Source organism: Megalobrama amblycephala, linkage group LG24, assembly GCF_018812025.1.
Source record: "Megalobrama amblycephala isolate DHTTF-2021 linkage group LG24, ASM1881202v1, whole genome shotgun sequence".
Classification (NCBI taxonomy): Eukaryota; Metazoa; Chordata; class Actinopteri; order Cypriniformes; family Xenocyprididae; genus Megalobrama; species Megalobrama amblycephala.
In genome coordinates, this window is record NC_063067.1 from 6,158,233 (window position 1) to 6,172,158 (window position 13,926).

At 39.1% G+C, this 13,926-nt stretch overlaps 1 protein-coding gene across 2 annotated transcripts in view; it reads right to left on the bottom strand.

Annotated features, from left to right (window-relative positions):
- The window catches only part of scube3 (signal peptide, CUB domain, EGF-like 3), a 124,595-nt gene extending 114,826 nt beyond the window's left edge, over nucleotides 1-9,769 (bottom strand). For both annotated transcript variants that reach the window (XM_048178192.1, XM_048178191.1), the window contains exon 1: nucleotides 9,384-9,769. In XM_048178192.1, the coding sequence (XP_048034149.1) occupies nucleotides 9,384-9,492 (109 nt within the window). In that variant the 5' untranslated portion in view covers nucleotides 9,493-9,769. The remainder of the gene's footprint in view (nucleotides 1-9,383) is intronic.
- Nucleotides 9,770-13,926: the final 4,157 nt, after the last annotated feature.

Consider the following 13,926-nt stretch of genomic DNA (forward strand, 5'->3'; position numbering starts at 1 on the left):
TAAAATATTTAGCATAAATACATAGTTCTTTTTCCTGTATTTTTATGGGGCCTTTACCATAGGCTCATGTTAACTGCTCTCATGCCACTGAGACGCTTAAAATAGACGCCTGTCTAAGACACTCTGGATTTTACACATGCATGTGAAGATTCAGGAAAGCATGAGGTGCAACACTGACGAGTTTTGTTAAAAACATTCAGAATATTATACGGTTCAAGACTACCCAGCTAACAGGGAATTCGTTCTCAGAACTTTGGAGCGTTCTGGCAAGGTTCTCTCAAAGTTAAGAACAAACGTTCCTCTAGTAGCATTAACAGAACGTTCTTTGTTTGATCTAGTCATTAATAATGCTCTCAAAATATTAGCACAAAAATACATCCTTCGTGGAACATTTATTACTGAAACGTTGGACGTTCATCTAATGTTTTTTAACCCTCTACAGCACAGCATTGCCCTCAGGCAACGGAAAGTTTTCTTAAGCCCTATGTTTAGTAAATTTTTCTTTAAATGATTACAACCAATTAGAAAGGTCGAGAAAGTACCAAATAACAGTCCAGTAAGGTGTTGGAGTCAATATCAAGCACCATTAAGAGGTGGGACGTCCTGTTCTGACACATGGTCACAGGAGCACATGGTGTGAGAAGAAGGCAATATTATTTGCTTTGGTAATCTTATTTAAAACGACATGAACTGTACATAAAAATATGTGTGCGCGTATGAAGGTGTAGAGAAGCCTTTTGTCAGGTTTTAGGAAGTTTTTATTTTGCATGTTCAGAAATTCAGTTTTTCTTTTCGTTGCCTCAGGGCAACGTTGTGCGATAAGGGGTACTTTTCGAGGAGGTTTTAGACAGTACCTCTCATTGGCCACAATGTATTATAAGAAGGGAAGATGCAGGGTTCCTGGGTGTGCAGGAACACCCAAAGTGATGTGCAAAAATTGTAACATACACCACTATGTCACAGCAGAGAAGAAGTGCTTTTTGAAGTTTCGTATGGAGTGAAATCTTATCACATGAAGTACATTATATGGCATAGCACACTACATGATACAGACCTATGCATGTATCAAATTCAATATATCAATGACTTTCAAGTGTTTTTCCCTTTTTACTTAATGATTTCTTGAATTTGTATTATTTTTTTTTTTTAATTGATTTTGATGATAATTTTCTCTATGACTCTGTACCATTGTCGCACAACGTTGCACAACAGTAGAGGGTTAAATGTTATACTGTTACTTTTGAATGTTCCCTGAACATTCTGAAACATTCCTATGATGTTTGCAAAACGATAAAATGGAATGTTCCATTAACATTCGCATAACAAAAAAGAAAGATTTTAGAACGTTTAAAACGGTCACTGAACATTCCGAATTAACGTTTTATAACATTCTTGGAACATACAGTATTTATGTTAGCTGGGTATAATTCCTATATTCATTTTCTACTAATCCTAAACGGAACTCCTAAAAACGCACGGTGTTAAAAACACAAAACGCCGTCGTTTAATGCATTAATCCAACCCTGTTTTCACCATAAAAGACTTCAATTAAGATGCATTTCCTCCCTCCTCATGTGACATTCACACGTTTAACTAGGAAGGCATTCACGCGCTCTCGCTAACACCTACAGATGTGGTCTCCACACTTCCTCTGAAGCTGACCGCACCATCAGTGTAAACTCTTAATGATCCAAACCCAGCAGTGTCACTTCTGGCTTAGTAATTGTACGTTAGAGCGTAAAGCGCGCACAGGCTATGTATATACCTCCAGCACAACCCGCTAATTAGCTGAAGCATGTTTGCTTTCCTTCTGTCTCCTAACGATGCCTGTGACTGCCTGTCACCAACAATTATATTAGAGAGAAAAGCTGTTGCATTCCAACTGCCTTTCATTTTAAGAAATACGCTTAACTCTTCATGATACAGTCTCTAAACACTGCAATACATCATCTTATCTTGTCTAGTTTTCAGTAAACATATCTAAACATGCTTGAGAAGCAAGATTGTGTACGATATTAGGAGATATTCGAGAGAATATTTTGTGCACCTTTATTTCCCCCTTTCTTCATGGCGTTGGTTCCGGAAGTATTTTTCCATTTATTTCTCCCATAGGGATTTTAAAAGGTCTTATAAGCCATGAACCAAGCCAACCAGCTACGAAGTGAATCATAACATTACAAACCTTGATTTTAAACCAAAAATATATTTGAAAATCGGACAAAAAGACAAAGGTACAAGATGTAACAGCTTTAGTGAAGGAAAGAACTACAATTCCATGAAGCATTGGGAACAGCATAATTGAATTAAAAATGGAGAAATATAAATCTACACATTTAAAAATGTTCATTATATAAACATATTTTAGGTTTATTGCATTTGAAATTTGAAAGTGTAGTCTCGATTATGTCATTCGCAGTGCTTCATGGGAGCGGGCAGGCCTAAAGAGATCTTTTGGCACATTTGTTTTGTCTCTGATTGGTGGAATTTGTGTACAGCATCATGGGTAATGTAGTTTTCACCATGAATTCAGCTGTTAAACACGATTATTTTAGGAATAAGTTGAAATAATGCGAGCTGACAGCTTCAACAGAAGCAAATACTATTGATTAACAACCTTGTCTTTAAAGGTTTATAAGTTGTCGTTAAAAGTCAATTTTATAGAGAAATGTTTTGTTAGATTTATGAAGTACAAAGTGGTAGTACCATGTTATGAATATGGTGGTAATTTAGTACCATGGTGTATCTCAAAGTATACATTTACAGTAAAATATGATCAATAAGTCATGACAACATTTGTTTTTCCATTGCTTAAAGGTGCTGTTTTTTTGTTGTTGTCGTTGTTGTTTTGACTGCACTAAAGCATAAAAGTATCATAATATGTTTGCAGATATTTAGGAAAAATGCTAAATAAAATTATTATAATTTCATATACTTGTTTCTCCGCTACAGCCACAGCCAATTATTCTACTTTGAAATGTGCATTTTGTTTCAGAATATCTGTTTTTGTTTTGGTCTGTGTGCTCCCGCCCACTGCCAATTTACCCAATAGTATGTCAACACCCCGGGATGCCAGTTGGTAGAAAACACAGTGTATTGCAGCCATTTAAGTGAACAAACAAGCTTGGTCAAAGATTGCAGATTTTACCTGACCTAAAAAGCCTCGGCAATAAAAACACTGCAAAGTAATACATTAGCTGATCCACTTACAGTGTAAGGCTCGTCGCTTTCCATTGTCAATTGCGCTCATTGCTGTTTCATCCTCAATCGGTAAAAACCTCACAAAATTCTCATAGTAGCAGAAAGTCTGTGCTTTTCGGGTTTTGTACACTTCGACAGTAAACCTTCGCCATGTGGCCAATTATAAACGCTTTAACTCCTGCCTCAAAAATGCACACTCCACTTTGTGACAAAAATGGAATATTGAGAGGAAAAAAAGAAGAAAACTGGTGAGAGTCTTTTTGGATTGTGGGTTAAATGGAGAGAAAGCGAGGCATTTGTGAAAAAGACAGATAAGAACACAGACTTTTAAAACCTTTAAACAACAAGGGGGAAAATGACTGGCTAGATGCATTACACAAAAAACATCCACGAAATAAACACAATAAAATTTGCACAATAAAACAACTATACATGAAAATATCATAGTGGGAATTTCTGTCATTGGAACAGTTGTTTAAGCATTACCTTTGCCTGAGATGCTTCTCCTGGAAGAAAGAAGTAAAGATGCATAGATACAAATGTTAATAAGTGCTCAGATCTTAGAGGGATTTGATGATAAATACTGAGATCTCTTATGTCTGATTGTAGTCTTTTTCTCAGGAGGAAAATTTGAAAAGCAGAAAACGTTTCCAATTGCTGTGAATACTGTCATTACAGTTTACGAGAAACAGCTGAGGTATTAGAGATCTCAGTGGTTTCTCTTTACAATTGATGCCTAGATAAGTTGATAAATGTTTGAAGATAACAGTGAAATTACTTTTGATTACAGTTTTTAAGTCTCAGCCAATCTGAGCATTATTTGAGACATTAAAAACTCCTGTGAAACTTTTGAGGAGGCGTGTATGAGAATACTGTGGTCGTATTTCTCAGGAGAAACAACTGAGACATTACCAAGATCTCAGTGCTTTTTTTTTTCCTGTCTAAATTCATACTCATATGTTTTGGGATGAATTTGATGATAAACATTTGAAGTTTATATTGAAATTACTTTTGATTCTAGATTAAAATGTCCTCGGTCTTCTAGATTAAAATGTCCTCTAAAACCATTAAGGAGACAAACATGGACTCTTTTAACTCAAGAGAAACATCTGAGAAGCATGAAACTTCATGCAAAAATCTCTATTTTCTCCATTCAGTCTCATGGCAGTCTAGGAGAAACAACTGACAAGGTCACATTGAAATTCTTTTGATTATTATAGATTTTAGTATCTGAGCAGTTTGAGACATTAAAATGTCCTTTGAAAACCTTAGAAGACAAACATGGACTCTTTACACAATAGAAACATCTGGGAATCATGAAACTCAATCAAAAGTCTCCATTTTCTCCATTCAACCTCATGACAGTCTAGGAGAAACAACTGAGAGATTACTTTTTTTGTCCAAATGCATGTTCAGATCATTTGTTTTGGGGAGAATTTGATTATAAACCTTTGAAGTTCACAATGAAATTCTCTTGATTACATATTTTGGTGTCTGAGAACAGTTTGAGACATTAAAATAAAGACAAACATAGACTCTTTTCTTCAAGAGAAACATCTATGGCAAAAGTCTCCATTTTTTCCATTCAATCTAATGGCAGTCTAGGAGAAACAACTGCCAAGTTCACATTGAAATTCTTTTGATTATTATAGATAGATTTTAGTATCTGAGCATAGTTTGAGACATTAAAATGTCTTCTGAAAGCCTTAAGAAGACAAACATGGACTCTTTTTCCTCAAGAGAAACATCTGAGAATCATGAAACTCGGTCAAAGGTCTCCATTTTCTCCATTCAATCTCATGGCAGTCTAGGAGAAACATTAAAATGACTTTTGATGTTGGTATCTGATCACAGTTTGAGACATTAGGATGTTCTTTGAAAAATCGACATTTGAGGTCTTTTTCCTCAAGAGAAACATCCGAGAAGCATAAAACTACATTTTCTCCACTTAATCTGGCAGTCTAGAAGCAACAGATATAATGAGATCTCATTCACTACTTCTCTCTTACAAGGTTGTCCCACATATCCTTTAAAATTGAAGCGCTGAGAGATCATCTGTCCCCGCCTCTGACAAGGCCATTGCTCCAGACTCACAAAAGAATACTCCAACTTCATTGAGTGAAAGGCAACACAAAGCAAACAAACCCCCAAACCGCTGTCACGCCACCCCTCCCCTGCAGGCCTCCTGCTCTCCCCTCCTTCTCGGGCTCCTGCTATTCAAGGGAAATGTGTATTTCCCACACTGGAGTTGTCCAGCAGGGTCTGCCCGGCAGGGGTTTTGCCTCGGGGTGAACGGGGAGACGGACTAGAGGTTACATCAACACACATCCCGCTGCGGCATGTCACATCCTCACCGCCGGTTGCCTTGGCACTGTTAGCCAGCAGCTCCGAGCCAGAAAGACTCAGACGTGGTGGACAGCAAAAAGTAAAACAGAGCCGCTCTCCTTCTGCACCTCAAGAATATGAGGATTTTAAGCCATTTACTACACTGAAGGGTTTTAAAGCCTCCTTATTACATTTACTCTGAATTATGATTATTGCAATGAACTATGATCATCTTGTTGATGAAGGACAGAGATGTACATATGCGTTTAATAAACACTGACCTGACAAACGGCACGCTTTAATCACTCACTGTCTGTTTCATATGATGCATTTGACGCTCAAAACATTCACATTCAGACTGAATGAAAAAGAAAGTACGAATAAACCATCTTAATTCATGTGACTTCACCTTTTACTAATGCATTATTCATTTCAAAAGTTGTATCTGATAAATGTTATTTAATGGGCCTAATGTGAACTTACAATGAACGGTTGTATTTGATTAGCTAATGTTAAATTCTGTAACAAATGTAATGCATTAGCTAACTTTAACTAATGGAGCCTTATTATAAAGTGTTACCAAAATAATGATTGAATGAATCAACCGGTGTTTATGGAAGCTTGTTTCCGCCATGAAAGAAAAAATAAGGTAATTGCGACTTTTTATCTCGCAATTCTGAGAAAAAATATATATTTTCCCTCACAATTGGACATTATAACGTTATAAAGTCAGAATTGTGTGATATAAAGTCAAAATTGCAAGTTATAAAGACTTTATAGTGTAATTTTGACTTTATAACATGCAATTCTGACATTATAACTCTCAATTGCGAATTCTGAGATAAAAAGTTGCAATTACCTTTTTTTAATTTTTATTTAGTGGCAGAAACAAGCTTCCATAGGTGTCAGAGCAACATTAAGAGGAAAAAAGAAAAGATGAATTAAAAAGAAAACAAAGAATAAAAGAGCAACAGTAAATTAACAACTGAAAGAAATGAAGAAGAACAAAGAAAAAAGAACCAATAAATAAAAAGGAGAGACAAGTCAAAGTGGATAGATAGATCCAGATAGATAGATATAGATCCCAAACTCAACAGCTCTGCCATGACATCTGGAGCACAAAACTAAAAAAGCCGAACACACATTAAGCCTTCGTCATGATTCTCTCTCGGCATCATCATCACAAACACACATGCAGCGCTGACCTGAGCGTCTAGCGGTGATGAACAGGTGCAGGACATTAGGCCCGACGCTGCCACCTTCCCCTGTAAGATGTGCGTAAATTCTTGTTGTGGAAAATGAAAGAGTGAAAGCAGTTCTAATTACAAAATGTAAATATTGAGTTTTCCCACAATGGGAAGCAGACCACCCAAGATGCACAACAACCCCCAGCCCGCTCCCTCCCTCTCTTTCTCTCTGTCGTCCACACGGTCTGTCAGCGCGACAGGAAAAGGAAACCTTTTGAGCATCACCAAATGTAAATGCACACATACCAGACATGCACATAAGCACACGTTCGTCCGCTGACATCTTTGCGTCACGCTTGCATAACAGTCCATTAGCTGGGACCTCCAAATGAAACTAAATGCAACATCTATTCCTCCAGTCCTCGTGGTAAATACCCAGAGGTTTCATCGCACAAAGGCTGATCAGGTCTCAGGTGAATGTCAAATACTTGACTTTATGGTGCTAAATACCTTTAAATGGCCTCCATGAGACTGTTTTCCAGCTCTTGGCCACATATGGAACTGTGCAACATGTGGTCGGCATGGATCGAGCCCCAGGAGTCGCCATTTGTTGACGTTTGTTTGTACGGAGAGCATGTCGGTGAGTGATGGGGAATGGAGGTGAATGAGTGCTCAGCTGGGATCTAGATCTCCTCAATGTGACATTGAGATGTCTTTATTCTGAGAGTGTTCTAAAAATCGCTTAGTTTCAGAGCTGTTCTTCACCACTTTGTCATCAATATGATGCTGGTTTTGGTTCTACTCTCTTAAAAATAATGGTTCCAAAAATTAAGTTTTCACAGCGATGCCATGGAAACACCATTTTTGGTTTCCCAAAGAACCTTTCAGTGAACAGTTCTTAAAAGAACCATTTCAAAAATAAAATAAAGCTACTTTGTTGGCATTGATGGCAGTGTTGCAAATTGGGCTACTTTAACAGTGTTGCTGCAGGATGTTTTTCATGTCCGCGGGTTGAAGCGACCCCAATAACGCCTCTGGAATGCTAATTTTACCAGGGTAACCCATCACAAAATGCGGATTTTACCCCATGGAACGTGATTTTTACCAGGGGACCTCCTCTGAAACATGATTGGGCTAGTTTTGAGTAGCAATTGGGCGGGTTTTGTAGTGAAAACCTGGCAACCCTGACTGATGGTTCCATGATGAACCTTCAACATCCATGGAATCCTTCCAATGCACAAAAAGTTCTTTATAGTGGAAAACGGTTCTTTAGATTATTAAAATGTTCTTATAAGAAAAAATGGTTCTTAACTGTTAACTGAAAGGTTCTTTGGGGAACCAAAAATGGTTCTTCTATGATATCGCAAACCCTCTTAATTAAAACCTTTGTTTTTTAAGAGGAACCTTTCCATTGCACAAAAATATTCTTTATAGTGCAAAATGTTCTTCAGACTATTAAAATGTTCTTCATACTACGAAAAAAATGGTTCTTTTAAGATCTGATCACTAAAAGGTTCTTTGGGGAACCGAAAACGGTTCTTTTGCAACCTTTATTTGTAAGAATGTGTAGTGTGAAGAACATTTTAATATCTTTTTCCACTATAAAGAACCTTTTTTTTTCCTTTTTTTCTTTTTTCTCAATGGAAAAGTTCCATGGATGAAGGTTCCATGGATGCCAAAAAAAGAACATTTATTTTTAAAAGTCTGTTTTTACAGCCAAATGTTGACATTAATTCATTAACCTGCTCACAAAACAACATAATACATCACTGTTCGAAAACGTATACATAACTAATAAAATCCATATCAATCCATTCACATTTTTAATTTAAACAGATGGGGGAAATAAAAGTGTGGCTGGATTTGAGTTTTATGAACATCTGAAGTCATTTGTTTCAGAATCTCTATGCCATCACATGATGCTTTCAATGCAACAGTTAGAAATTAACTAATAAAATTCACAAATACCATATTAATAACATGCATGGCTCCACATCATCAGTAGCCTGCGGTGGAAAATAGGCTGCATCATTTGAATACTAGATCATTTAATTCTAGAGGTGTTTGAGTGGTGCATGACCCCATTCTACAGGTGCTAAATTGACTGCAACAAACCCCATAGGTTAAGAAAACCCTTAGTGATTTTGTTCATAATTATAACTTTGTTGGATTTTGGACTCTGTTTGCTTTACTCAAAAACACATCTAGAGGCAGTTTAGCTTCATTTTGCAGATGTTCTACAGTTTTATCCAGTTAAGCATCCCTAACTGCTAACTCAGTAAAAATGCAGAACAAAAAAAAAGGCAAGATGCATACCTATGCAATGAGCAAAAATGTACAAAAGCGACTCATGACTGGACAGGACTGGTTTCTTCAACATCTAGTAAATATACAGTATATTTTACAGTTTGATGGATCATTATTGCTGTCAAGGAGCAAATGAATCCATCATGAAATTCTCCACGGGCATAAAAGAGCGTTATAATAAACACACCTGCACAGTATATAAACAGTTCAAAATACCTGTTTAAGTCTACTTGAGCGCTGTGTTTGGGGAAAACCGTGTCCCATAAGTTGTTCTTACTAAGCACAAATCATCAAACAGTTATTTTTCCCCGACTAATTCCACAGCCAAAAGGTACATATCATGTGGAGGGCGAGAGGGAAACTTACCTTGCGGGTTTCTGCTGGCAGAAGCGCCGGCTGGCCGCTGGACAAAGGCGATCAGAGCGACGCTGAATAATCCAAAGCCAGCGCGCATCAGAACATACATGAACATCATTTTATACACCTTGAACCTTCACAGAGAGAGACTAATTCAATAAAAGCGCACAACTGCGAGGCTTTGAGTCCAGACGTGGATGAAGCTTTATTCCCGGCGCTGGAAACGGAGCTGCTGTGAATATGAGGGAGAGAGAGAGAGTGTGTGTGCGTTTTATTTCTTGATCTTGCGGAGACTGTGCGCGCGGAGATCAGGAGGAGAAACACGGTCGAGTAGAGCGCTCATGATCTTCAGTCCTGCAGGAGACACAGACAGAGAGACAGAGAGAGAGAGAGAGAGAGAGAGAGAGAGAGAGGAAGGGGGAGGAGAGATGCACAACAACGTGTCGCTCTCTCTTTCTCACTCAATGGATCTGTATTGGTAAAAAATAAATAAATAAATAAATAAATAAATAAGAAGAATCAAAAGTTCCAAAAAAATAATTAATAGACCATTTAATGCTTTTCCTAAAAGAAAACACCAGAGTGTAAAACAAATAAATGCATGCATTAGCATTTGGCTGCTAATTGGTGAGGCTACAAAACTGCATAATTATTTAGCATCTAAAGGGTTGTTATTATTCTTGTTTATTGTGATATGAATGTCACTTCAGTGTGATGCATTAAAGAACAATCAAACTATTTTCTCCTTTTAGATATTGCTTCAGCAAACTTAAATATACGTTTAAGTTCAAATCTGGCATCAGACAAAAGCAGTTCTCTTTACTAAAGCATGGCGCCATTTTATATTTTTAAATGCACATCCTATCAATTTTAATGATTGAACATGCAATAATAAATTAGGGGGGGTTTAGATAGAACAAAGAACATTGTGAAATAATTAGCAGTTAAGGACATAGTATACAACAACACAATTTCCTTTATCAGTGTCTCCAAGTGCATGGACGAGTTTCTCTCCTTCTGACCTTGCAGGAATTCACATTCAGCAGCGGGCTGGACTGTGGGTGAGTGGGGGGTTGCCATGGAAACGGCTTCCGTGGGGCAACAGAGGTCAGACACTCCGGGAGCCACGTGCAATTCATGGATTCCCTCTCATCTCACCACAAACTTCTGAAACTATGCTCAGCAGGGACGCTTCGCATACTCTGGGTCACTTGAGTCACGCTGGGCAACTGATAATTAATATTCGGTTGCATATTTCGGCTTTTAGGCTGAGTCAATCCGTCTCCCAGATTCACGTCCTCAAGGCATTTGCATTCGAGCTGCTCGTGCACACCGCATCCCACGTACTGAAAGACCGTAGGCCGCGAGAATAATCGTGTCAGAACAGGCCTGTTCAAACACAAAAATGATTCTGTGTTTTTGACAGCAGACAATTAACCCCTGCAACAATTAAAAAAGCATGCCAGAGCTGTGACTTCATGCTAAAACTCCAATCGTTTTCACTGCAAGCAGATGGAAAAAGAAACTTCTGGATGGAAACTTATTCACCCTTGTCTGAAGGGTCCTTCACGACTTCAGACATCTGGTGTGATTATGGCTTTGTTATACCTTTGGCCTTTCTGACAGTTTCATAACGGGGAATTTACCACAGCTTTTGTCCTGGAGAACAAGTTATCTCATTATTCACACATCTAAACAAAGTAAATGAGATCCACAGTCTTATTTTGGAAGGACAACCGGTGTGCGTTCAATATTGCCAGATAATTGCATTCCTCTGGCTTTCACGTTAACACGAGGTCACTCCTCCGTAGTGTTCATGGAATAACAGATTCCTTGCTTTCATTAAACATTCTGCTCAATCCTTCTCCAAACTTCCTCGTCCTGTCAAGCCCCAGTACAGTTCAACAAAGGTAGACGGAGGCAAGCTTCAGCCTGTCCCACTCCATCATTACTGCACTCGCTGAAGTTACTGTTTAGTTTTTATATGCTTCACCTTTTTTAAACAAACTGCTTCTTGCTTGATTCGCATGACTTCACCTCTCTGCGCACTGTAATATTCTCGATGTGTGGAGTGCATTTGTCACGATGTGAGAAATGGGTCACGGCACAAAGCTTTCAAACGCCTTCCCTTCAGCACAGAATCTATTCTTCACAGACACATTTATTTTGAAAATTTGGTAAAAACATGCTTAATTTAGTTACTATGCTTGCTTTCATGAACAACTGATGGTCAGGATCAGATAAAACCTTAGGTTTTCCCCATATAAACCTCTAAATAAAAGCTGATTCAAAGTGAAGACATAACATTATTTAAAAATTTGTTGATGAATAAAATGTTCAAAAGAACAGCATTTATTTAGAAGAGTCACTTTTGATTAATTTAATGAACCCTTGCTTAATAAAAGTATTAATTTACTAAACCTTTGATAAATACAAAGTTCTGTTATGAAACTAGATGGCACAGGCAGATAAGTCCTTAACTCAATCTGCTTGCAATCACATCATTCTCTATAGGGCACAGCTGATTGGTTCCTGCTGTATCAGTAGCCGATTAGCTCGCTGCTCAACCTTCAAATACTGGTCAGTGTTTGCTGTAGCAGTTGCAGCACGCTTTCCGAAGCCCTCCACCTTCCCCAGCTCCACCTGTATAGATCTGCTATGGGTAATTCATGTATGCTATATTGTACAGCAGCAGCATGTCTTACTTGCTCACAGCAGCATGTTGTGTATGTATTGGCAGCAGCAATAACCAGCAGCAGCAATAACCAACAGCAGCAGCAGCAATAACCAACAGCAGCAGCAATAACCAGCAGCAGCAATAACCAACAGCAATAACCAACAGCAACAGCAATAACCAGCAGCAGCAATAACCAACAGCAATAACCAACAGCAACAGCAATAACCAGCAGCAGCAATAACCAACAGCAGCAGCAATAACCAGCAGCAGCAATAACCAACAGCAATAACCAACAGCAGCAGCAATAACCAGCAGCAGCAATAACCAACAGCAATAACCAACAGCAACAGCAATAACCAGCAGCAGCAATAACCAACAGCAGCAGCAATAACCAGCAGCAGCAATAACCAACAGCAGCAGCAATAACCAAAAGCAACAGCAATAACCAACAGCAGCAGCAGCAATAACCAATAGCAGCAGCAATAACCAGCAGCAGCAATAACCAACAGCAGCAGCAATAACCAACAGCAACAGCAATAACCAACAGCAGCAGCAGTAGCAATAACCAACAGCAGCAGCAGCAATAACCAACAGCAGCAGCAATAACCAACAGCAACAGCAATAACCAACAGCAGCAGCAGCAGCAATAACCAACAGCAGCAGCAATAACCAACAGCAGCAGCAGCAATAACCAACAGCAGCAGCAGCAATAACCAACAGCAGCAGCAGTAGCAATAACCAACAGCAGCAGCAGCAATAACCAACAGCAGCAGCAATAACCAACAGCAACAGCAATAACCAACAGCAGCAGCAGCAGCAATAACCAACAGCAGCAGCAATAACCAACAGCAGCAGCAGCAATAACCAACAGCAACAGCAATAACCAACAGCAGCAGCAGCAATAACCAACAGCAGCAGCAATAACCAACAGCAGCAGCAGCAATAACCAACAGCAGCAGCAGCAATAACCAACAGCAGCAGCAGCAATAACCAACAGCAGCAACAGCAATAACCAACAGCAGCAGCAGCAATAACCAACAGCAGCAGCAGCAATAACCAACAGCAGCAGCATCAGCAATAACCAACAGCAGCAACAGCAATAACCAACAGCAGCAGAATAACCAACAGCGGCAGCAATAACCAACAGCAACAGCAATAACCAACAGCAGCAGCAGCAGCAATAACCAACAGCAGCAGCAGCAATAACCAACAGCAACAGCAATAACCAACAGCAGCAATAACCAACAGCAGCAACAGCAATAACCAACAGCAGCAGCAATAACCAGCAGCAGCAATAACCAGCAGCAGCAGCAATAACCAACAGCAGCAGCAATAACCAACAGCAGCAGCAGCAATAACCAACAGCAACAGCAATAACCAACAGCAGCAGCAATAACAGCAGCAGCAATAAACAACAGCAACAGCAATAACCAGCAGCAGCAGCAATAACCAACAGCAGCAGCAGCAATAACCAACAGCAACAGCAATAACAGCAGCAGCAATAAACAACAGCAACAGCAATAACCAGCAGCAGCAGCAATAACCAACAGCAGCAGCAGCAGCAATAACCAACAGCAACAGCAATAACCAGCAGCAACAGCAATAACCAACAGCAGCAGCAATAACCAACAGCGGCAGCAATAACCAACAGCAACAGCAATAACCAACAGCAGCAGCAGCAGCAATAACCAACAGCAGCAGCAGCAATAACCAACAGCAACAGCAATAACCAACAGCAGCAATAACCAACAGCAGCAACAGCAATAACCAACAGCAGCAGCAATAACCAGCAGCAGCAGCAATAACCAACAGCAGCAGCAATAACCAACAGCAACAGCAATAACCAACAGCAACAGCAATAACCAACAGCAGCAG